This window comes from Rana temporaria, chromosome 4 (assembly GCF_905171775.1).
Source record: "Rana temporaria chromosome 4, aRanTem1.1, whole genome shotgun sequence".
In the NCBI taxonomy this organism is placed as follows: domain Eukaryota; kingdom Metazoa; phylum Chordata; class Amphibia; order Anura; family Ranidae; genus Rana; species Rana temporaria.
Window position 1 is genome coordinate 373923386 of NC_053492.1, and position 23405 is coordinate 373946790.

The 23405-nt window shown below is 41.1% G+C and overlaps 1 protein-coding gene across 3 annotated transcripts in view; it reads right to left on the reverse strand.

Moving 5' to 3' along the window:
• Nucleotides 1–23405, reverse strand: part of TIAM2 (TIAM Rac1 associated GEF 2) — a 272961-nt gene that overhangs the window by 147793 nt on the left and 101763 nt on the right. For all 3 annotated transcript variants that reach the window (XM_040350977.1, XM_040350974.1, XM_040350975.1), the window contains 3 exons: nt 21780–21965; nt 16742–16888; nt 16502–16573 (listed from right to left, as the gene is read on the reverse strand). In XM_040350977.1, the coding sequence (XP_040206911.1) occupies nt 16502–16573; nt 16742–16888; nt 21780–21965 (405 nt within the window). The remainder of the gene's footprint in view (nt 1–16501; nt 16574–16741; nt 16889–21779; nt 21966–23405) is intronic.

A 23405-nucleotide genomic window follows, 5' to 3' on the forward strand; every position in this document is an offset into this window, starting at 1 on the left:
ATATTTCAGTTATCTTGCAAACCTGACCTGTTAGTGGGCCCTGAGGACAGGGCTGATGACCACTGCTGTACAGTACATACTCCATAATTTGACCCACTAATGATTTGAAAATAGAAAAAAATCTAACTCTTCAAAATCCCCAAACCATAGTTGTGCTCGTTTTAGTTTTTTTCCAGAACAAAAAAAAATCCTTTAAAAATTAAAAAAAACTGTAAACTGCTTTGCAAATACCAAGACTAAGGGCATTTGTAGAATAATCAGCTGACTAATGTACATTTTACTTATTGTAAAATAGAACAAGGCACACAAACTAGAAGCAGAGCAGCAAGCGTGGCCTACAAGTCTATTACGCGGCTCTGTCAACAAACTCCCATGTGCTATGACAGCTGCTTTAGAACTAATCCCCCCTCACAAACACTGGCTTGCACAGAGAAAGGTTTTCTATTGCGAACTAGCAATCTAGAACAAATGTGGTATGCTGGCTATTCCTGGCAGCTCCAAGTACAAAGCCACCCTTTTAGTCTACGGCGATCTCTCTGTCTACTTGCGGTAATCAGGGTAGCTTACTTTAACTCAGTGTCAAGTCAGACCCAATCTGCGGAAAAAAATTGGCATAGTTGAACAGCTTGCTTGCAAAGAATTCTGGAAAGACATATCCTTTATAATAGCATTAGTTTCACAGGCTAATGACCACTATCAGTCTGGCTGCTGACCTTAATTTCCTTTGATTTGCTTGTCACTGATCTTTGTAAATATTTGCTGTGTTCAGTTGTTTAGGCAAATAACCTATGAGAATGTCTTACATATGTAAAATTGTAAGCGCTTACACTGATAAATGATTTGTGAAAAAAGGGCACTTGTTCTTTAATGATTACTATCTTCTAATCTACTAAAAGCTAATTTGTAAGGTCAAAAAAAAAAAAATGTCCGTCAGGACTTAACTACTTAAGACCCGGACCTTTAGGCAGCTAAAGGACCTGGCCAGTTTTTACGATTCGGCACTGCGTCGCTTTAACTGACAATTGCGCGGTCGTGCGACGTGGCTCCCAAACAAAATTGGCGTCCTTTTTTCCCCACAAATAGAGCTTTCTTTTGGTGGTATTTGATCACCTCTGCGATTTTTTTAATTTTTTGTGCTATTACCAAAAATAGAGCGACAATTTTTTAAAAAATTCAATATTTTTTACTTTTTGCTATAATAAATATCCCCCAAAAATATATAAAGAAAAAATGTTTCCTCAGTTTAGGCCAATACGTATTCTTCTACCTATTTTTGGTAAAAAAAAATCGAAAAAATAGTTTATCGGTTGGTTTGCGCACAATTTATAGCGTTTACAAAATAGGGGATAGTTTTATTGCATTTTTATAAATTTTTTTTTTTTTACTACTAATGGCGGCGATCAGCGATTTTTTTTTCGTGACTGCGACATTATGGCGGACACTTCGGACAATTTTGACACATTTTTGGGACCATTGTCATTTTCACAGCAAAAAATGCATTAAAAATGCATTGTTTACTGCGAAAATGACAATTGCAGTTTGGGAGTTAACCACAAGGGGGCGCTGAAGGGGTTAAGTGTGACCTCATTTGTGTTTCTAACTGTAGGGGGGTGTGGCTGTAGGTGTGACGTCATTGATTGTGTTTCCCTATAAAAGGGAACACACGATCAATGACGACGCCACAGTGAAGAACGGGGAAGCTGTGTTTACACACAGCTCTCCCCTTTCTTCAGCTCCAGGGGCCGATCGCAGGACTCCAGCAGGGATCGGGTTCGCAGGTCCCGTGGTCACGGTCATGGAGCTTTGGACCGGGCACTTAAAGAGGACGTACCTGTACGTGCTTGTGCCCAGCCGTGCCATTCTGCCAACGTATATGTGCAGGAGGCGGTCCTTAAGTGGTTAAAGTGGTTGTAAATCCTCAGAAATACCTGGTTAAATGAACAGCCTCAGATGATACACAGAGATTAAACAAATCCTCCAACATAGGTTTTACTTGTTTATCTGCAGTCTTCTGTTCCTTACAACCCTTCGAAAGGGCAGAAAAGTGTTAAAATCTTTTTTCATATGTCAGGAGCACTGGGGGGGGGGGCGGAGAGGCTGCAGTAACAGTATGTGAGAGCTGATTGGAGGAAAGGCACACATCAGAAGAACTGTGTTCTGAATAGACAAGCTGTCTGCTAAACTCTCCCCCCACCCTCCCTCCAGACACAAATTTATCTCATGTGTTGGGTAAAACTTCTCAGAAGTGACTCATGATGATAGCAGAGGAACAAAGAACCAGAGAGAAATTACACTTAGAGCTTTGGAGAGAGATAAGTAAACACTACAGATACAATATCTCACAAAAGTGAGTACACCCCCTCACATTTTTGTAAAAATGTAATTATATCTTTTCATGTGACAACACTGAAGAAATGACACTTTGCTACAATGTAAAGTAGTGAATGTACAGCTTGTATAACAGTGTAATTTTGCTGTCCCCTCAAAATAACACACATCCATTAATGTCTAAGCCACTGGCAACATAAGTGAGTACACCTCTAAGTGAAACTGTCCAAATTGGGCACAATTAGCCATTTTCCCACCCAGTGTCATGTGACTTGTTAGTGTTACAAGGTCTCAGGTTAGAGGTCAATAGAAGGATCTGTAGCTTCGAGCGCGAAGCCTGCTAGCCTTTTCTCTCCCCCTGTTGAAGTTTCCCCGGATATGTTCCTGCGGCCTGTAACGTCGCTTCCGTGCATTCCACGCTGGTTCCGGCCTCTTCCTGCTGACTACAGGACATGTTGCAAACTGACCAAACAACTACACAGCCTCGCACAGGGACCGGATTCAGACACAGGGACCCACCCCCTGGGACTCCAAAACACAGATAAGCCAATGATCTTCTCACTTCTCGTAAGTGTGCTTGTATACCTTGCCATTAAAGCCTTGTTTTAATACTGCACTTAGGTGGCGCTTCCAGTGTTCTGCCTAAGGTCTCAGGTGTGAATGGGGAGAAGGTGTGGTAAATTTGGTGTTATTGCTCTCACGCTCTCATACTGGTTACTGAAAGTTCAATGTGGCACCTCATGGCAAAGAACTCTCTGAGGATCTGAAAAAAAAAATTGTTGCTCTACATAAAGATGGACTAAGCTATAAGAAGATTGCCAAAACCCTGAAACTGAGCTGCAGCACAGTGGCCAAGACAGTGGTTTAACAGGACAGATTCCACTCAGAACAGGCCTCGCCATGGTTGACCAAATGGGTTGAGTGCACTTGCGCAGCATCATATCTAGAGGTTGTCTTTGGGAAATAGATGTATGAGTGCTATCAGCATTGCTGCAGAGGTTGAAGGGGTAGGGGGGTCAGCCTGTCAGTGCTCAGACCATACTCTGCACACTGCATCAAATTGGTCTGCACAGCAGTCGTCACAGAAGGAAGCCTCTTCTAAAGATGATGCTCAAGAAAGCCTGCAAACAGTTTACTGACGACAAGCAGACTAAGGACATGGATTACTGGAACCATGTCCTGTGGTCTGATGAGACCAAGATAAACTTATTTGGTTCAGATGGTGTCAAGCGTGTGTGGCGGCAAACAGATGAGGAGCACAAAGACAAGTGTGTCTTGCCTACAGTCAAGCATGGTGGTGGGAGTGTCATGGTCTGAGGCTGCATGAGTGCTTCCAGCACTGGGGAGCTACAGTTAATTTAGGGAACCGTGAATACCAACATGTACTGTGACATATTGAAGCAGCGCATGATCCCCTCCCTTTGGAGACTGGGCTGCAGGGCAGTATTCCAACATGATAATGACCCCAAACACACCTTCAAGACAACCATTGCCTTGCTAAAGAAGCTGAGGGTAAAGGTGATGGCAATGTCATCATGGAGGAGTGGAAGAGGACTCTGTGGCAACCTCTGAAGCTCCATGCCTAAGAGGGTTAAGGCAGTGATGGAAAATAATGGTGGCCACACAAAATATTGACACTTTGGGCCCAATTTGGACATTTTTACTTTGGGGTGTACTCACTTTTGTTGCCAGCGATTTAGACATTAATGGCTGTGGGTTGAGTTATTTTGAGGGGACAGCAAATGTATATTGTTATACAAGCTGTATACTCACTAATTTACATTGTAGCAAAGTGTAATTTCTTCAGTTTTGTCACATGAAAAGTTATAATAAAATATTTACAAAAATGTGAGGGGTGTACTCACTTTTGTGAGATGCTATATTGCATTGTCTTGCCCTCTTTTACTTTTATAATGAAAAAAATCTTACAAAAAAAAAATGAAGTTTTATTCATCAGATAGGTACATTATCTATCTCAGTTATCATTAACTTGTGACCTACCTGACTTTTTCTGCTTATCAGCTATTCTTATTGCTAATGTATTTTATGTGTGGCCCAAAACAAGCCCCCTTCTTCCAATGTGGCCTAGGAAGGTCAAACGGTTGGATACCCCTGATGTACAGGAACAAAACACATAAAAGAAAGCAGAACACCACACATTGACGCAAGTGCTTCAATACACATGAAATGCAACACGTGATTTAAATCCAGTCTTACAGTCATGCGCAACCAGATTGGTTGTCAGTACAGAACCTCCCACTGCCACACTTTTTCTGCCATACAGCGGATTACCAGACACTCATAAACGATTTTACCACTACTTGAATTAATTCCTAGGAGGAATAAAAGCTAGGTTTTTATATTTGATCAGAGTTTTGCCTTAAAGGGGGTTGTAAACCCTCACTGTTTTTCACCTTAATGCATTCTATGGTGAAAAAAAAATTGTGCTGCAGACCCCCTTTTTATGAGTCCTGCTGTCTGTGTCAATAGACGCATGAAGTAAGTTTTGGGATCGCGCCTGCATGAGTGCCCCCATGGAAAGCAGATCTCCATGGGGGCATTCGAGAAGAGAAGGAGTGCCGCGGGGGGACCCCAGAAAAGGAGGATCGGGGCAGCCCTGTGCAAAACCCTTGCACAGAGCAGGTAAGTATGATGACATGTTTGTCATTTAAAAAAATAACTAAAAACAAAGGTTTACAATCACTTTAAGTCAAACTATTTATCCTTACTTTATTAGGAGTAATTCATGGATTTATGAAAGGAACACTACATGGAATACATTTTGTATATGTTTTGCAAAAACAAATATTCCATGCAAATGAAATCTGTTGTCGCCGCCCATAAAGTAAACTGAACATGCTAAAGGACTTTACTTAGTGCATCTAAACATTTGGAAATAATGTCAAGCATATTCCATAGGATAAGTCCTATGTAGAGTGGCTGGGGCACTCCCTGTAGGGTTCCGTGTATACTGTGAACCAAATTCCTTTTACCCTACAGCAAATGTGTCACAGATGATACTACCTTATGGACACAATTACATATAATTACATAATTAACAGGGCTGAACAGATATCCATCAAAATCAACCATTTACAAAATTGTTTTTGTCCAGAGACAGGGTAAGTAAAAAAAAAAACAACGGGAATGTCAATTTTCCTCAAACGGGGGAGAAAAATCTCCCCTTGACCCTGTGAAAGCAGTCAGATCATTTTCCTGGATCAAAATATTTCCCTACTATCCTTTAGTAATAATTTCTGTGAGTAATATCAGTTGCAATAAAAATATTCAGTCTATTTTTAAAGCTTGTTACAGCCTGGTATTGTTTTTTCTGTTGCTTATTAGGCAGTACTTGACAGCTACTATTGTAAAGAACCATTTTCTTGGAAATAATATAGATGGTGAAATAATATTTTTGCAACTGATGTTCCCAAGTCCTTTGTCCAATCTTTGGAATAAAAAAATGTATTTGTCAAATTTTATATTAACCTTGGATATATTTATAGATATAATCACCTTTTTTCCATACTGAACAAGCAACTATGTTTTTAACCTATTATTGTAAGATTTTCCCTTTAATGAATTCACCTGTCCCTTCCTGAGCTTTTTCCACGTCCTGTGTTCTTACAGTATTTTACCAAATCTGTATCCCACATTCAAGGTGTGATCTCAAAAGGGATTAATACAGGGGCAATATTAGGCTGCCAATAAGTTTATCTCTGCCTTTGTATATCCCACAATTAAAGTGGTTGAAAGCCTTAGGCCGCGTACAGACACGATCGGTTAACCAATGAACCTGACTGATGGTCCGTTGCGCCTACACACCATCGGTTAAAAAAACGATCGTGTCAAAACGCAGTGACGTAAAACACAACGACGTGCTGAAAAAAACGACGTTCAATGCTTCCAAGCATGCGTCGACTTGATTCTGAGCATGCGGGGGTTTTTAACCGATGCTTTTGCATACTAACGATCGGTTTTGACATATCGGTTAGGCGTCTATCGGTTCAATTTTAAAGCAAGTTCTCATTTTTTTGACCGAAGGTTAAAGAACCTATGGGGCCTACACACGATCGGTTTGAACTGATGAAAACGGTCCTTCAGACCATTCTCCTCTGGCGATCCTATCGTGTGTACGCGGCCTTAAAGGGTAACTCCACTTTTGTGGGGGAAAAAAAAATATAGCAAATAAAGAAAAAATAATATAGCGTATACAATTGCGACGCAAGTCATATTGTAATTGAATGTTATTGAAAATTACCTTTCCTTTTCAATCTGCAGCTCTTTAATTTTCTGAAAATGCAATATGACTATCTGGAGGTGTTCTGTACACAGAATGTGTACAGAATGCCTCCTATAAACATAATTTCCTGCTTGTGTGATTGGCTCACAAATTTTCCCAGAAGTCTGCACTAAGATACAAGTCAGATTTCAGGCATCCCCTGCATCATAAATATCATTTTTGGTGAGATACTTTCAATAGGAAATCACGTCTAAGGGATGCAGGCAGCTTTCCTCATTAGAGCCCTGAAAGTGCACTGCTGATTGATAATTATGAAATCACTCCCATTAGACTCACTTGGAACAGGGGCATAGAGGAACAAACAGTGATTTCTTCAGAATAACAAAGGGTAGGATTCTGCAACAAAGTTTTTAAAATCCTTGTAATGTCACCTTGGTGCTTTGCTGACCTTCCATCCTAACTTCGTTAACACATCCCATTATTGGCTCTACTCTAAAAATTAGGGCCAAAACCCTTTCCGAATCTTCTCTAATTTCTAACAACTCCCCACTTTACACCATTTAGGGGAATCCACGTTTTCCACCAGGATTAATAGATCGTTTTCAAGTCTCTTACTTGCTAGAATCCTCCCAACAGCCTTCCATTATCTCCCTAAGGCCCCGTACACACGACCGAGTTTCTCGGCAGAATTCAGCCAGAAACTCAGTTCAGAGCTGAATTCTGCCAAGAAACCCGGCCGTGTGTACACTTTCGGCCGAGGAAGCCGACGAGGACCTCGGCGAGGAAATAGAGAACATGTTCTCTATTTCCTCGTTGTTCTATGGGAGAACTCGGCCCGCCGAACTCCTCGGCGGCTCCAGGACTGAACACGCCGAGGAACTCGATGTGTTTGGCACGTCGAGTTCCTCGGCCGTGTGTACGGGGCCTAACACAAGCTTCAGTTCCATTCTATCTAGACTTCTAAAGAGCGCTTCAAATTTCAATACTTTCTTCAATCATTCCCTCTCCCCTGTGTCTTTCAGAAAATGTTATCTCCCCTGGAAAAATGATGCTCTGATAAAGGACATATGAATCATTCCCTTTCACTGATGTATTCCCTATTGAATACCCCATCTAACGATTATAAACCTAATTATATTCGGAAATGGGAGGTCAACTTAGACAGAACTTTTGATAATCAACAAAGTAGACAAATTATATGTTTTTTGCAAAAATCTACCACAATACAGCTTTTAGCAAGATGGTACCAGACCCCACCAATTCTCCATACTATCTTTCCTTCCCTTTCAGACCGTTATTGGAGATTCCAGAATGACAGAGGACACTATTTACATTTATTTAGGTCCTGTCCCAAACTAAAAAAAAATCCTGGAGAGAAGTACAGAGGATCTGTCAAAAATTTACTGATTATGAACTTCCCGAAGACCCTTCCTTTTTCCTCCTACATAAGTATAAGATACCTATTAAAACCCATGAGAAATTAGTTTTGTGGTACCTTATCAATGCTGCTAAATCTTGTATTTCTTTAAAGTAGAGAGACACACAACCTCCTACTTTGTCACTATGGTTGTCAAAAATGAAAGATATTAATGTAATGGAAGACCTAATACTCTCATGCCAAAAACGACCTGAAGATTACAATAAAACATGGTTTCATTGGTATACCTTTAAGTATTTTGATAAAGGGAAAGGCTTTATTTGAAACCGGTTGTTGAATTATGACAGTATGGCCCCGTACACACGACCGAGTTTCTCGGCAGAATTCAGCCAGAAACTCGATAAGAGCCGTATTCTGCCGAGAAACCCGCTCATGTGTACACTTTCGGCCGAGGAAACCGCCGAGGATCTCGTCGGGCCAAATAGAGAACATGTTCTCTATTTTCTTCGTTAGTCAATGAGGAAACTTGGCTCGCCGAGATCCTCGGCGGCTTCACAAGGAACTCGACAAGCAAAACGATGTGTTTTGCCCGTCGAGTTCCTCGGACGTGTGTACGGGGCCTTACCATTCTGGATGCTTGCTACCTAACCCCCCCCCCCCCATATTTTTATTTTTCATTTCTTTCTTACTATTATAACCATGTTTAATCTATATGTTAATTTCGGTTTGGGGAATTACACTGCTATGTACCACATTATTCTTTCATTTTTCCTAACCATTTATTCCTTAATATTCTTTTACTATATATTCTTGTTCTATTATAATGAATATTGATATTATCTGTATATTCGCATGTAAAATTTTAAATTATTTCTATTACATAAAGAATATGAAAAAAAAAAAAAAAAAATTGACCAACAACTATTTAAGCCTTCCTTTAATAAAAAGACCAAAAGGAACTGGTCTCGTACCAATCCTTGTGGTATACCACTGCTAACATTAGACAATTTTGATTATTCTGTTAATTTTTTATCCTCTGACCCTTTGTTATCTATCCTCTGATATTTATATAGCAGGTTATTACTATGCATTGCAAAATCCAGCTGTGTCACATCATTTCCATTTCCAGCATTCAAATGTAAACCTGCTTCCTCGTGGGAAACAAATGATGCTACTTATATGAAACTTGCATTCACTCCTCAAACCTATAAGGATTTTCTGATGAGAATATTCTTTGCTAAGTATATATATATATATATATATATATATATATATATATATATATATATAATTTGATGCAATGGATAGGAGTTTGATGACACTGAGCTCCCAAGATGCATCTGAAATATCTAGGCAACTTCGATTAGGATTTGCTTGGAAAACAATAACATGGGTAAATTATGGTAAGATGTATCAAAAAGTGGAGAATACCAATAAAGACATTGTGGTGTCATGCTTTGGAGTTGGTCTACTTCACAGCAGTACCCCATAACCTCTTATGGATGATGCTATGGAGTTGATTTACTAAAGACAAATACAGTTGTTTTAGAGCTTAGGAAATGAGCAGAAGCTCTACTGACTTCCATCATCCAACCATGTGCAGGCAAACATGCTGTTTTTTTATTTTCCTTGCAGGTGATTGGGTATTTTTTGGGAAAGTGAAGCTTTACCTCATTTACTAATTTCTGGAGCAACTGCACTTGTAAAGTGCACAGTTTCTTTGCCTTTAGTAAATCAACCCCTATGTGCTGCTTGTTAAACATCAGGTGAGATACACCAATGGATTTCTCTGCATCCACAGTGTATCTCCATACTCTCTCTAGGTATTTATGCTTCCAAGCTAAATTAACAGTGTGACGGGAGAGCTTGTGGAACACAGAATCCCTTGCGAGGTTGGGAAACCTTTGTTTCAGCTCCGTGTACCTCCTATGTCTAAGTTACCCTGTGTCCATTAGGGGCACAGGGAGACTGAGAAATTGTGGCTTGGATTACTGAAAATGGCACAATATCTCCCAGGATATATGTAAAGACTATTCTCGGTTTGTTTGATTCTGAACTCAACATTTTAGTTGAGAGAGCTGATCACATTGGCCTCTGTACAATGTAGGAGATAGGCTGACTCATACTGGAGCTCCTGCTATTGTGTGAAGGTGTCCTGTGTTTATACTTATAATAACAACAAGTCTGACCTGTAGTGAAATCCTGATTTATCACAACAATGGCCAGGTGGGCATGGAGTCACATTGACTGCTTTAAGGGATTGGTTAATTAGCTCATGTTACTTTATGTTTCTGGTTACAGGTGTATTGTTAGAGTAATATGAGCAGGAGGGGGAACCTATTCTTCAACTGTATATAAGACTGTTCATGGTGAGCAACCAAAGGAGTATTATCTTGTTTATGGTTCTCAACGGTTGGAATATCTGCTATCTATATTTAGACTGGAAGCAAGCGTTATGACGAAAGCACTCAAGCGGAGTGTGGGACATTTCCTTACAATCAGTAAGCCCAGACATGCTTTGCAAACCAAATAATAATCAGTGGAATTCAAAATCCAATCTTCTGCTGCAGGCACCGCTCTCCAACAAACCTAGACTATAGGAGAGGGCTCCCAGCAGTCGCTGGCTGCTTTTAGAACTCAAAACTGCAGCTTTCAAAAAAAGAGGAGGCACTCATCATATCTAAACCTCCAATTTGATGTATGTAGACTTTCCAAAATACAGACAACTCCTCCTGGTTTAACACAAAGCAATAACGCATTTCACTCACATCAGAGCATACTCATCCTTACATTTTGAGTAAGCGCTGATATGAGTGAAATGCATTGTAGATTTGTGTTTAACAAAAAGGAACTGTATTACTAGTAGTACTTTGGACTGGCTAAATAAGTTGAACTGGGAGGTCTTTATACAATGAGCCCCCTTTTTGAAGGTGCCACAAAAATCTGATTAGATATAGGTTCTCCTAAAGTAACTGAGAATAATAGCGGGTTTACCAGAAAGTATTGTGTATATTTTTCAGTTTGAAAAAAGCTTGCTAACTTCAACATTGAATCTCATTAGGGTTTTATTTTAACAATATAATCGTCATTCTTGAAATCAAGCCAGTGCAGCTTAAACATGTTGCTTGACATTTTACATAAGACAGAAAAGCTAACTGGAGTTGTGCTTTCAATGCCGAGTCCTCATGAAAACATAAAATGGATGCATTCATATGCAAATAGTATATGCATATTCTATAGAATTTATAATGTAATGTTGTCTTCTGAGGCCTCGTACAGACGACCGAGAAACTCGATGGGCGAAACACATCGTTTTGCTCGTCGACTTCCTTGTGAAGCCGTCAAGAAACTCAACAAGCCAATTTTCTCCATTCCCGTCAAGGAAATAGAGAACATGCTTTCTTTTTGGCCCGTCGAGTTTACTCGACAGTTTCCTCGACGAAAATGTACACACGACCGGTTTCCTCGGCAAAAAAATATCTCCCAGCAAGTTTCTTGCTGTTTTTTGCCGAGAAACTCGGTCGTGTGTACGAGGCCTAAGTGTTTGACTAAGAATATCTCTATGAAGATGACATAATTTTAGTTCTAAACTCTAAACTAAATACATGTAATATGTTTCAGTTGCAGCAATGCTTGAAAAATACATAAGCTGCCATTGCTTTCTTTTTCTATGCAGATGAGGCTTGTGGCTTTGCTACTACAGGCTTGTGGTGGGTCAGGGACTAAAGCATTGGGTCAACATGAGCCAAGCAATTAGCATTTTCAGTTGGATGTCACCAATGGCAGCCTATATATTCAATCAACAGAGGACTGAATTGACTGAATTGAAAGCTGATCTGTAGGCAAACAGCAGAATACACAAGTGAAATGCATGTACAGGAGCCGTTTTAACTGCCAAAAGATTTGTATTTCTGACTATCTAGTCCTAAGATTTCATGCTAGGCTGCCCCACAACATAGCCTGGTTGGTAAGCTGGCTTTTCTCTACTGCACTTATGCAATAAATTTGGTCAAGTTCTTGCTAGCAGCCTGGGCTTGACAGTGAAAGTGTATGTAAATGTCAACTTCTGATTTGCCTCATGTTGGTCTACTAGATATACCGCCTAAAGTTTTCTTGTTATATCTGTTTGATCAGTGCAAAAAATATCTCTTGACTTTGCCAGAGATATTTTGACCTGATAAACTTCCTGTGCTCTCTGTGTACAAAGATGGGTTATGGAGATAGGGAAAAGGAGGAATAAGGAAGGGTCTGTGTTTTTTCTAATGCATCAAGAATAAAGTAGGCATGGCTGAAAACATGTACTTTGGCATTTAAAGCCAGACATATGCAGTGTTGTCAAATCATGTCAGTCATGTCAAATAGGAACACTATTTACACTATTTCTGGCACTATTCACACTATTTCTGGCACATCAGGTTTTTTTTTTTTTTTTAAGAATAAAATACTAGGAAACGAGCATGTATTGCAGAGATGTACACAATCAGGGTAATTAAAGCAGAGTTCCGCTGAGTTTTGACACTGCCCCCCCCCCCCCTCCAAAAATGTAAAGTCAGAAGCTACTCATACTGTAGCTGCTGACTTAATATTAGGACTCTTACCTGTCCTGGAATCCAGCGATGTCGTCACCCCAGCTGATGTTTCCATTGGCTGTCGGGTGCTGCCGCCGCCATTGCCAATGAGGGAACCAAGCAGTGAAGTCGTGCGGCTTTACAGCCAGGTCCCTACTGCGCAATCTCTTTTACTGGCCTGGCAGCAGGGGAAGGAAGAGGGGGGGCTGAACTTCTGACATTCCTCGGCGCAGCAAGGTCTGATGGAAGTGGGGACAGAGTACCTGTCAAAAACAGGTACCCACTCCCCCCTGAAAGGTGCCAAATGTGGCACCAGAGGGGGGAGGAATCAGATAAGTGGAAGTTCCACTTTTGGGTGGAACTTTAACTAAGCTACCTGTGGCATCATATAGGTGCAGGAAACTGTCGGGAGTGGTGTGTGCCATATTAATTAGGTAGATAGATGTTTCAGGTATATCTGCACCACTCACACCAGTTTCTATTTCTGAAATAGAAACTAGTGCAAGGTCTGCACCAAAGTAACAAAGGGAATGAGGCACTATTCCGTATAGAAAACTGCAGCAGATTCCCACCAGGTGTGACCTTGTCTGCACACAGTTTACATCATGCTCTCTGCCCATGCAGTGATTACACTACACAAGCAAATTGCTTTGGAAGGGGGCACAGAGCCCCCCTGCCCCAAAGCACCCACACCCCCATGTTAAGGGCGTTTAGCTTGGCAAGGTCCAAAAGGGGGGGGGTGCTTGCTCATCCCCCCTTTCCTGATCTGCCAGGCTGTATGCTCGGATAAGGGTCTGGTATGGTCGGGTGGAACCCCACACTATTTTTTTTCCATTTTGGCGTGGGGATTCCCTTCAAGATCCATACCAGACTCAAAAAGCCTGGTATGGATCTTGGGGGGACCCTGCACTGTTTTTTTTTTAAATTGATGTGGGGTTCCCCTTCAAGATCCTCAGAGCACAAGTCGAACCATTAGTCAAATCATGATGATCCGACTTGGATGCAAAGTCTATTTAAATCAATGGGCTGAAAGTCGGATCAGTTACGGCTCTCATAGGGAACCATTGATTTGGAATAGAGGCAGAGAAATGCTGTTAAAACCTAACTCCAATGCAAAAATCTACTATAAGCACGTTCTTACAACTGCTTTTTCTTGGCGTTGGTAGTGGACCTGCCAGATCACTTTATCTCTCATAACAGCAAGACACGATTCAATTAACATCTGGGAAGGAGACTCTATTTTGCTGATCTCATCAGTGGTGATCTTTATTGCACCACCTATTGTTTTGGATCACTGGAATAGTTTGGAATCTTTGATATATGAACTTTATATTTAGATTCAATTAACACATTATTCACTTGGTGTCTCCATTCAATATAAGCACTGCATTTTTATTTATTATATATCTATGTTTGGTTTCCCAGATTTTTTTTGTGCTGGCTGCTTATATATCCTCAGAGCACACTCAGAGCAGATAAATATATCAGTCCAACGAGCGCAGATAACTTTTGTTTTCTTGTGTTGATAATGGCTTTGCAGCTCGTTTTTTTTCTAACATCCTGTTTGCATGAGGTCTTAATCTAAATAAACGATTAGTTACATCTATTACATTTTTTTTATTGCAAACACAAAACTAAAAAAACATGGCACCTGCAAGAAGAAACACATAGTCCTGGTTCACAGGCCCTGTATTTAATTTACAACACAGCAGAAACAAAGCCATTATTCATAATATGCTACAATGCACACAATGTGCCAAAAAATAAGGGCTTTTCAGGGCACAACACCAGAAGTGTGCTGAAACTACCACTGTGCTTCGTTATCCACAGTTTTGTTATCTGCTGTGTTTTTGTATTCACACTTGTGTCCCACTGAGGACCAGCTGTTCTTGGTAGCTTGAAGCAACTCTCACACTGTACAGTGCAGCAGCTCACAACCAAGGCTGTATTATGCAATTGTAAATTCCCATGATGAGAAAAAGGCTGTATTGTTTTCACAGCTTAATCCTGTATTGAAAATTGGCTCTACCTGTCAATCAAATTATCTAAATGGCAAGCTCAAGGAGGCAAGTCATTCTGCTAACATTAGAACCTTCTCTAATAATATAAGGGTAGGGTACATAAAGTGTATAGTATGTCAAGCTAAAATGTTGTTTTTGTTTTGTATACAACACAGAAAAATTAGAACCTCTCTCTGATTTTTACTGATATCTAAAACTACAGTTAGAGAGATTTAGGCAGGCCATAGACTTGCACATTTCTCTCCTGCAACCATGGGTTGCAGGAAAGAAATTTGCATGTTTTTTCCATCAGCACAGAGTGTTGATAGGGGAATCCCTCCTACCGAGCAATTGTCTGGGTGGTGGGGGCGGGTGGGGGAAGCCATCCCGCCGGGAGAAGACAGTGATTACTGTTGGTGAATATAGCAATAATCACAAGTGAATCCAGCAGGCTCATTGTACCCAAGTTGATCAATCTATCAACTTGGTACATTCAGCCTGCCCATACACAGTCTGTACTGTCTATGACCAGTCTTACCCTTTAGCTAAAGAATGATTCCATGTCAAACTGTTTGTTTTAAAAAAAATATGAATGATGTATTTATTAATGAATACAGAGCTGCATTAATTTTTTGTCTTTTATATCTGCCTAGAGATCAGCTTTAAATCAAAGCATATATCGGCACAGCAAACAATGGAGTTGATTTACTAAAGGCAAATAGACTGTGCATTGTCTATGGCCAGTCTTACCCTTTAGCTCAGGGGTCTCCATACTTTTCAAGCAAAGGGCCAGTTTACGGTCTTTCATACTTCAGGGGGGGCCGAAATCGGGTATAAAAATGCCCCAGGGTCGAGCATCAGTGAGAATAAACATGGCCCCAGTGCTAGTGGACAGTAGGGAGGAGGAATAGTGCTCCATCATTGCTATTAGTCTAAGAAATAGTGCCGCATTGTTGGTGCCATTGGGCGAAATAGTGCCTCATATCATTGGAAGCAATACTGCCCCAAGGGCTGGATGAAGACTAGCAAAGGGCCACGTCCGGCCCTCGGGCCACAGTTTGGAGACCCCTGCTTTAGCTGATCACGCACTGGCCAGCAGGCTGAATGAAAAAATAAAAAATAGATTTTTCCATCCACACAAACGCAAAGTTTTAATTAGGGATCATTGGCTTAAAGCGGGGGTTCACCCTAAAAAAACATTTTAATATTACATTGAGCTCACTTTAGAGATTGACCGTATGCTTTTTTTCTATCTGTCGTACATACCGTAGAATCGCTATTTTCACCCCCGGCTTCCGGGTGGTGAATCCGGCGGGACTGGGCGTTCCTATCCAGCAGGCAAGTGATTGACGTGATGACGAACACTACCACCGTCGCATACGGAGCGTCACGAGTTGCCGAAAGAAGCCTAACGCCGACTCGCCGCTCGGCTTCTTTTGTCAACTCGTGACGCTCCGTATGCGACGGGGGTAGTGTTCGTCATCACGTCAATCACTTGCCTGCTGGATAGGAACGCCCAGTCCCGCAGGATTCACCATCGTGTCAATCACTTGCCTGCTGGATAGGAACGCCCAGTCTCGTAGGGTTCACCACCCGGAAGCCGGGGGTGAAAATAGCGGTTCTACGGTAAGTACAACAAAAAATGATTTTTAGATAAATTCTCCTGCATGAATTTGCATGTAAATTTGCCAGGATTACAAACCTTCAACTCACGGGATTTGCCTCAAACCCATGCTAGTGGTTAACCTGATCATCATCCCTATTCAGTAATTTAACCCCACCTGTGCTGTCACTATCTAGCTAAGCCATGCCAATTGCCATTCCAATTTGTAATTAAATTACCTTAGTAGCCAGTAAAGGCTCAACAGCTTTACTTTGATATACAAAACTCTTGTGCACAGTCAAAAACTGTTATTTTACGCAGATTTTTTATTAACAGCTGTATGCTACCTATATTAAAATCAAATATAGTATGTAAGCTTACCTCGCTGGAACCACTTAAATTGGGTGGAATCTGTGTCCCAGAGCCAGACTGACTACTATTAGTATCAAAAATCTAGACATAAAAGGAACAAACATAGATATAATTAGGAAATATACAGCTTAACACTGACAATATAACATAACAATATAACAACTCAAAAACTATACTATGATAGAAACATCCAAATATTTTTTGAACGTAGAATTTAAAAAGCTATATTTTTCCTTTGGTGTACCTTACCTGAGTTACCGAAGGTCTCTTTTCTTTCCCCTTCCTCGCCAGGGTATCAATTCCTTTAAGTGATGAAAATAAACTCTTCTTAATCTGCACTTTTTGTGAAATAGAAAATGTCCGTTTCCTCAGGGCAGACTCATCTCGAGAACAAATCTAAATAGTAAAGGAGAATGTAAAATTTTATTCAAACCCTCATATTTAACACTGTCAAAAGCTTACCGCTAAACCACGTATTTGTTTTTGTACACAATTAATTTGGATTATTAAAACAACACATTGACACATAATTGCATTTATCGTTTAACCACTTCATTACTGGGCACTTAAACCTCCTTCGTGCCCAGACCAATTTTCAGCTTTCAGCGCTGACGCATTTTGAATGACAATTGCGCGGTCATACAACACTGTACCCAAATTATATTTTTATACTTTTTTTCTTCACAAAGAGAGCTTTCTTTTGGTGGTATTTGATCATCTCTGCGATTTTAATTTTTTGCGCTATAAACAAAAAAAGACAGAAAATTTTGAAAAAAAAACCACTGTTTTACTTTTTGTTATAATAATATCCCATTTTTTTAAAAAAAAAAAAAAAAAAATTTCCCTCAGTTTAGGCCGATACGTATTCATCTACATATTTTTGTAAAAAAAAAATCGCAATAAGTGTATATTGATTGGTTTGCGCAAAAGTTATAGCGCCTACAATTTTTTTTTACTAGTAATGGTGGCGATCTGCGATTTTTTTTTTGTCAGGCCTGCAATATTGCGGCGGACACATCAGACACTTTTGACACAATTTTGAGACCATTCACATTTATACAGCGATCAGTGCTATAAAAATGCACTAATTACTGTATAAATGTGACTGGCAGTGAAGGGGTTAACACTAGGGGGTCAGGAAGGGGTTAAATGTGTATCATGGGTGTGTTCTAACTGTGTGGGGGGAGGGGACTGACTGGGGGAGGTGACCGATAATGTGTCCCTATGTACAAGGGACACAGATCAGTCTCCTCTCTCCCTGACAGGACGTGGAGCTCTGTGTTTACACACAGAGCTCCACGTCCCTGCTGTCACTGCCGTTCGCGGTCACCTGGCGGACATTGCGGCCGCCAGGCACACGCATCGGCTCCCAAGCGATGCGCCGTGCACGTTGTTTCCCCGCTGCGTGCCCCCAGCGGCGCGCACGGGGAATGACAACAACAGGACGTCCAAAGACGTCCACTCGGCACTTGAGAGCCGCGCTGTGGACATCTTTCGTGCATAGTGCGGATCCCAAGTGGTTAATTGTGCTACAGTGAATTGTATTTGAATTGAATTAAAGCTGAACTGAAGTCAAGTTGCTAAATACATAATTGTATTTATGGGAGCGGTTTTACCTGCCACAGGTTTTGTGTTCTATCCATTCAGTCTTTAAACACAGCTCTGTCACACATCCCAACTCTGTCTAGAAGGGCAAGAAACCATTTTTTTCTCTACTGCAGTAAAGTAAATCTTTTAGGTCTTGTCCCACCCCAAGCCTGTAACAGAATAGTGAAAAAAGTAGCAGTAGACTTAAGGCTCGTACGATCAGATTTTCTGATGGGAATTGTGTGATGACAAAATGTTGTGTGCACAGAAGTCCTTCGGACAAAACTCCAAAGTACAAACATGCATGCTCAGAAGCAATGCTCACCATAACACAACATTAGCAGAAGTTGCCCAAAGGGTGGCGCTAAAGAGCTAAAAAAACATGTAATTCTGTGTTTGTTGGTCGACAATTCTTTGCCGTTTGTATGCAATACAAGTTCATGGCCAACGCCCTGCAGACAAAAGTCAGAGGCTTTGTCTGCAGAATGTCTGATCGTGTGTATGAGGCTTTACTGTAAGGCCTCATGCACACTGAACATTTTTGGCTTCAGTGTTTTTTTTGCAGACAGTAAACTCTCCAACATGTGCCATGCACACTTATGCTTTTATCATCAGTATTTGGCAGGGGTGTTTCCTGGCTGGAAAGGTGCAATGGTCTACTTCCAACACAACAGTATGCAGGCCTTCGCTGCATTTAATACATGCAGCAGAAGAGAGCGCTTATAGCGATTCAGTGACATAGGTTTTAAATGTAGAAGGAAGGCTGCCACTTCCAAGGGCATCTGTATATCCATTAGTTTAAAGAGCCAATGGCAAACCAGGGCAAGACCAGAAGACATGAAGCATGGTACCCTCCTCCTGGCACCTCTAGTAAAGTGGAGAACTCTGTGGGAACAACTTATGGGGGGTTGATGGGACTCGATATCACCTAGTTAAACATTTTGTAGCATTGTCTCCTGCATTTTGCAAAATATTGAGGCCGTGTGGGTCATTTGAATGATTCTTTCTTGCTGATGCCTGGAACAGAGGTGTACTTCAGAGGTGGAAGATTGGCTGGATGTGTCAACATGCAGTAAGACTTAGAGCAGGGGTGTCAAACTCAATTTCATTGTGGGCCGCATCAGCATTATGGTTGCCCTCAAAAGGGCCGGTTGTATCTGTAAGATTAGATGTCCAGCACATCTCCTCCCCTTTACATTAGATGTCAAGAGCCACCCCACCATCAGAAGTTGAGTCCCCCAACCTTCCTTACATCACCGTGCACACCCCTTTCCTTATGCTGCTGCTGGGAAGAAGCTGGATGCATTGCTTGAAAGCAGAAAGTAAGGGTCTGGAGTAGGACCAGAGGAGGGCTGGAACTCTACTGCAGCTGCAGGAGAGGTGTGAGGGCCACATGATTCAACCTGTGGGCCTTGTGTTTGACACCTGTGACTTAGAGCATGAATTACTAGGTCCTCCGAAAAGGCAAAGCCCTTTAAAAGAAGTGAGAGAAGCCAGGAACCCCACCTTCCCCCAGTGGTGTGATTTAAAGTGTATCAGCTGCAAGGTTTTCCATAAGGGAGTAGAGGATCAAACATAATAACAATAACTATTTATAATCCTTATGCTGCTAACCTTAGTAGATAGATAGGAAGGTAAATTATATTTACTAGTTTTTAACTTTTTCTTTTTACATTTCTTCAGTTGATTTCTGGTTTCTGGTCTAGGCCAAAATGATGTCATACATCCCAGGAGTCTTTATGGGCATTTTTTTCCTTTCATATGAAGAAGGCGAGAAGGAGCTTTCTCAACTAAGCACTTCTGCCCGACTGCCTGAGCTAAGAGTAAATGGTTTCCAGGAATCATCTGCCCTTACACAAGATAGCCACGGCTAGAAATGTGATTTCTCAACAAAATAAAGCATGAACACATGGATGGATGGGTAAGTTTGCTTTAACTATTAAAAATGTATAAAATAGCGTTTTCGGTTTGTGGTGCTCAGATATAGTTCCGCTTTAACTTACTTTATCACAAACAAAGCAGAAACTGTCGAAAAAAAAATCTGGGTAAGAAAACCTTGGGCCATATTCTGCTACTTTTTAGGCGGGCGGCACGTAAGCCATTTACACTACGCCGCACCAACCTACAGGAGCAAGTGCTGTATTCCCCAAACACTTGCTCCGTAGTTTGGGGCCCGTAATTGGCCCGGCGTATCCCCGCGTAAATCCAAGGGGGCGGCTTGTATTTAAATTAAGCGGGCCCCCGATTCGAACGAACTGCGCATGCGCCGGGCTTAAAATAGCCCAGTGCGCATGCTCCAGTTCTCGGCGTAAAACGTCAATCACGCCTACGTGTGCGTCATTGACGTAAAGTCGTATTCAAGAACGACTTAGGGAAACGACGTACCCGACGGGAAAAGACGCGGACCCGACGCCATACTTAACATGGCGTACGGGGGACTGGCGTAAGGTTACCCCTCATATAGCAGGGGTAACCTTACGCTTACGCAAACGACGTTAGCGACGGTTACGCGACGCAAATTCGTTCGGGAATCGGCGTATCAGGCTCATTTGCATAAACTAATGAGACCTGAACGTAAACGCCACCTAGCGGCCGGCTGGGTAATTACATTTAAGATCCGACAGTGTAAGTGACTTACACATGTCGGATCTTAAGCGTATCTATGCGAAAATTATTCTAAGAATCACTTGCATAGATACGCGGGCCAAAAAAGAGAGATACAATGGAGTATCCTGAGATACTCCATCGTAACTATACTCAGAATATGGCCCCTTCACTTTAAAGCAGAACTAACTAAACCCTACTTTACAGCCAAGAAAGCTGCCATCTTAGCCTCTATTTGAACTATAGTTGCCATGGGCCCATGTGATCAGCTATGACATTTTGATGGCTTGACATATCGACTGAGGAATAACATAAGCACACTAACAGTTATCACTCAAGAATTACCCTGAATTTGGGAAACCGTTAAATTTAGTTCTGCTCTAAGCATCGAAACATCCAAACATGTGAATGTGGAATTCTTCTTCTTATGATGGGATGTTTTAAATACACCTCACTTCACTATAGTAAAGCAGTCTATGAGTATACTGTATATATATCAACAGCTGTGAACAATGATGCTTGATTTTCAACAATTTTGCACCTACCTACTTGAATTAACTTTATTTTTCTCAGATTTTATGTTTTTTGTTTGATATGTAGATATTTTTTCTAGCTGTGTTAAAATCAATAGCACCGGACAGCTGACATCAAATGTATCTGGGTATCTTAGGCCTTTACACTGCAGAAACAACCACAGTGGCTGCACCTGCTCCTGGACCTGGACTGCAAACCTATTAGTATGCTTGACAAATAATGTATGTGAAGGCTACCAATTCATAAGTGATATGAGAGCACTGCGGGATTTAGTGGGATGATGGTACCATGCTGAGCTTGGTAATTACATCATTCACCTAAAAGCCTGCTGGCTTTTATATATCAGGATATAAATCTAAAAAGCAATAAGCATATATCTGCTATTCACCATAACATACTCTAATTTTTAAAAGCATCATTATTCGCTATTAAGAATTATTTTGCAGCATTATCATTTTTGCAATACTGGACAGATTTCCAACTGTTTTATGAAATATCATAGTACCCAGTTGTAATGGTTTTACATCTATTAATTATAACTTTTTATGTAAACACAACTTACCAATGCATGGAAAGAAGAGACAGAGAAGATACCAAGCCTCCCCAGTGCCAACTTGGATGGCCGCCCTGCGGCTGCTAATAGGCTTTTTGGGTTTGGCAGTTCCCCTCCTTGCAGGCTTGCTAAATAGCAGCGCATACGAAAGAGATCCATGTTAAACTTTTCCAGGTTCTGTTCCCACTGCTGAATCTGCAAAAACAAATAGCAAATACCATATTTTAAAAGTGAAATGCCAGACAACAAGTGAAAGCATCAAATGAAAAAAAAATCTTGCTTTCCAAAAAACACATCAACTGTTTTTCTGTGTCTACTCTGTGTAGTCCCTGGTAGTACTGTATATATTCATGCAGCTCTGTGTCAGGACTGGGATCTGAACCTTCTGTGCCTGGTAGTATCTCTTCTTGCTGAGACACCTGAAAAGCTGGGCAGCTCTTTGGACAATTAATTTAACAATCTTGCCTTGAACCTTGTTTCTCGTGAACCTTGAACTATTTGCTCCTCCCATAAATGTTCCATTAACCTCCCTGGCGGTATGAGTCTTTTAGATTTTAGGTGCTGAAAGAGGTACCATTATTTTGAATGGAAATTTGGCGTTTTATATTGTAGGCCTGTAATTCTTAGGAATAACTCACTCAAATCTGTCCAAACAACAGTCTAGTAGACATCCCGTGTATAATAACATTTGAAACACAAAATCATAAATTATAATATAATAAAAAAATATAAATAATTATAAAAAATAATATAATAATTATAAAAATTATTACTTTCAGTGTTTGATAAAGAATTTCTCCACAAATCGCCATCACTCAATTCTGCAAGTGATTCTAATTTATTATCGCTGTTTTCTAGCTGGTCTAAAACCACTTTTGATGTAAAGGGACACTTTTTGATTGCTATGGACAATCTTCAGTTTCCAGGCAGAAAGAACAGTTTTTATTATATAAAAGTTCATGCAGGACACTGGGCAGCCACTAGGGACAAAGGGGGTGTGTATTTTTTTCATACAGTACTGTAATCTATAAGATTACAGTATACTGTATGTATTGTGTTTATTTACTTTTTTTAATTTGGCTCCGATCTCTGCCCCTGTGCGTCGTTACGTTGCAGGGAACGGAGCTCGACGGCACTCGGCACTGTGAATCGAGCGAGGAGACACTGCTCGATCACACAGCAGGGAGGCATCGCAGGATCCAGGGACAAGGTAAGTAAACCCTGCCTGTGGAAACTGTGAGGCGATCCTGAGTCTGGCTCGGGGGTTACCGCCTTTGGTTCTGAAATTCCACCCCGAGCCAGACTCGGGAATACCGCTGAGGGGGTTAAAGCCATGTCTCTGCACTTCCTGTTTGACAGATGATTGTGTTCTCTCCGCCAATATCTCGCTCTTGTCACTCCTTTTGCTGTCTGTAGCTTCACTACAACTTGTTACCGACCTTTGGCTTGTTTACTGACTACACGTCTGCTTGATCCCCACCTGATTTATCTGTTACTGGACCCTTGTTGCTCATCTCCTGGTCGGGTAATCCTTTGGACCGCAACCTGGTACTAACCTGCGGCAAAACCCATCTCCACCAGATCCCGCACCTTAGAAGAAACGGTCATCTGCCAGGGTGACCTGCTTGTAAATTT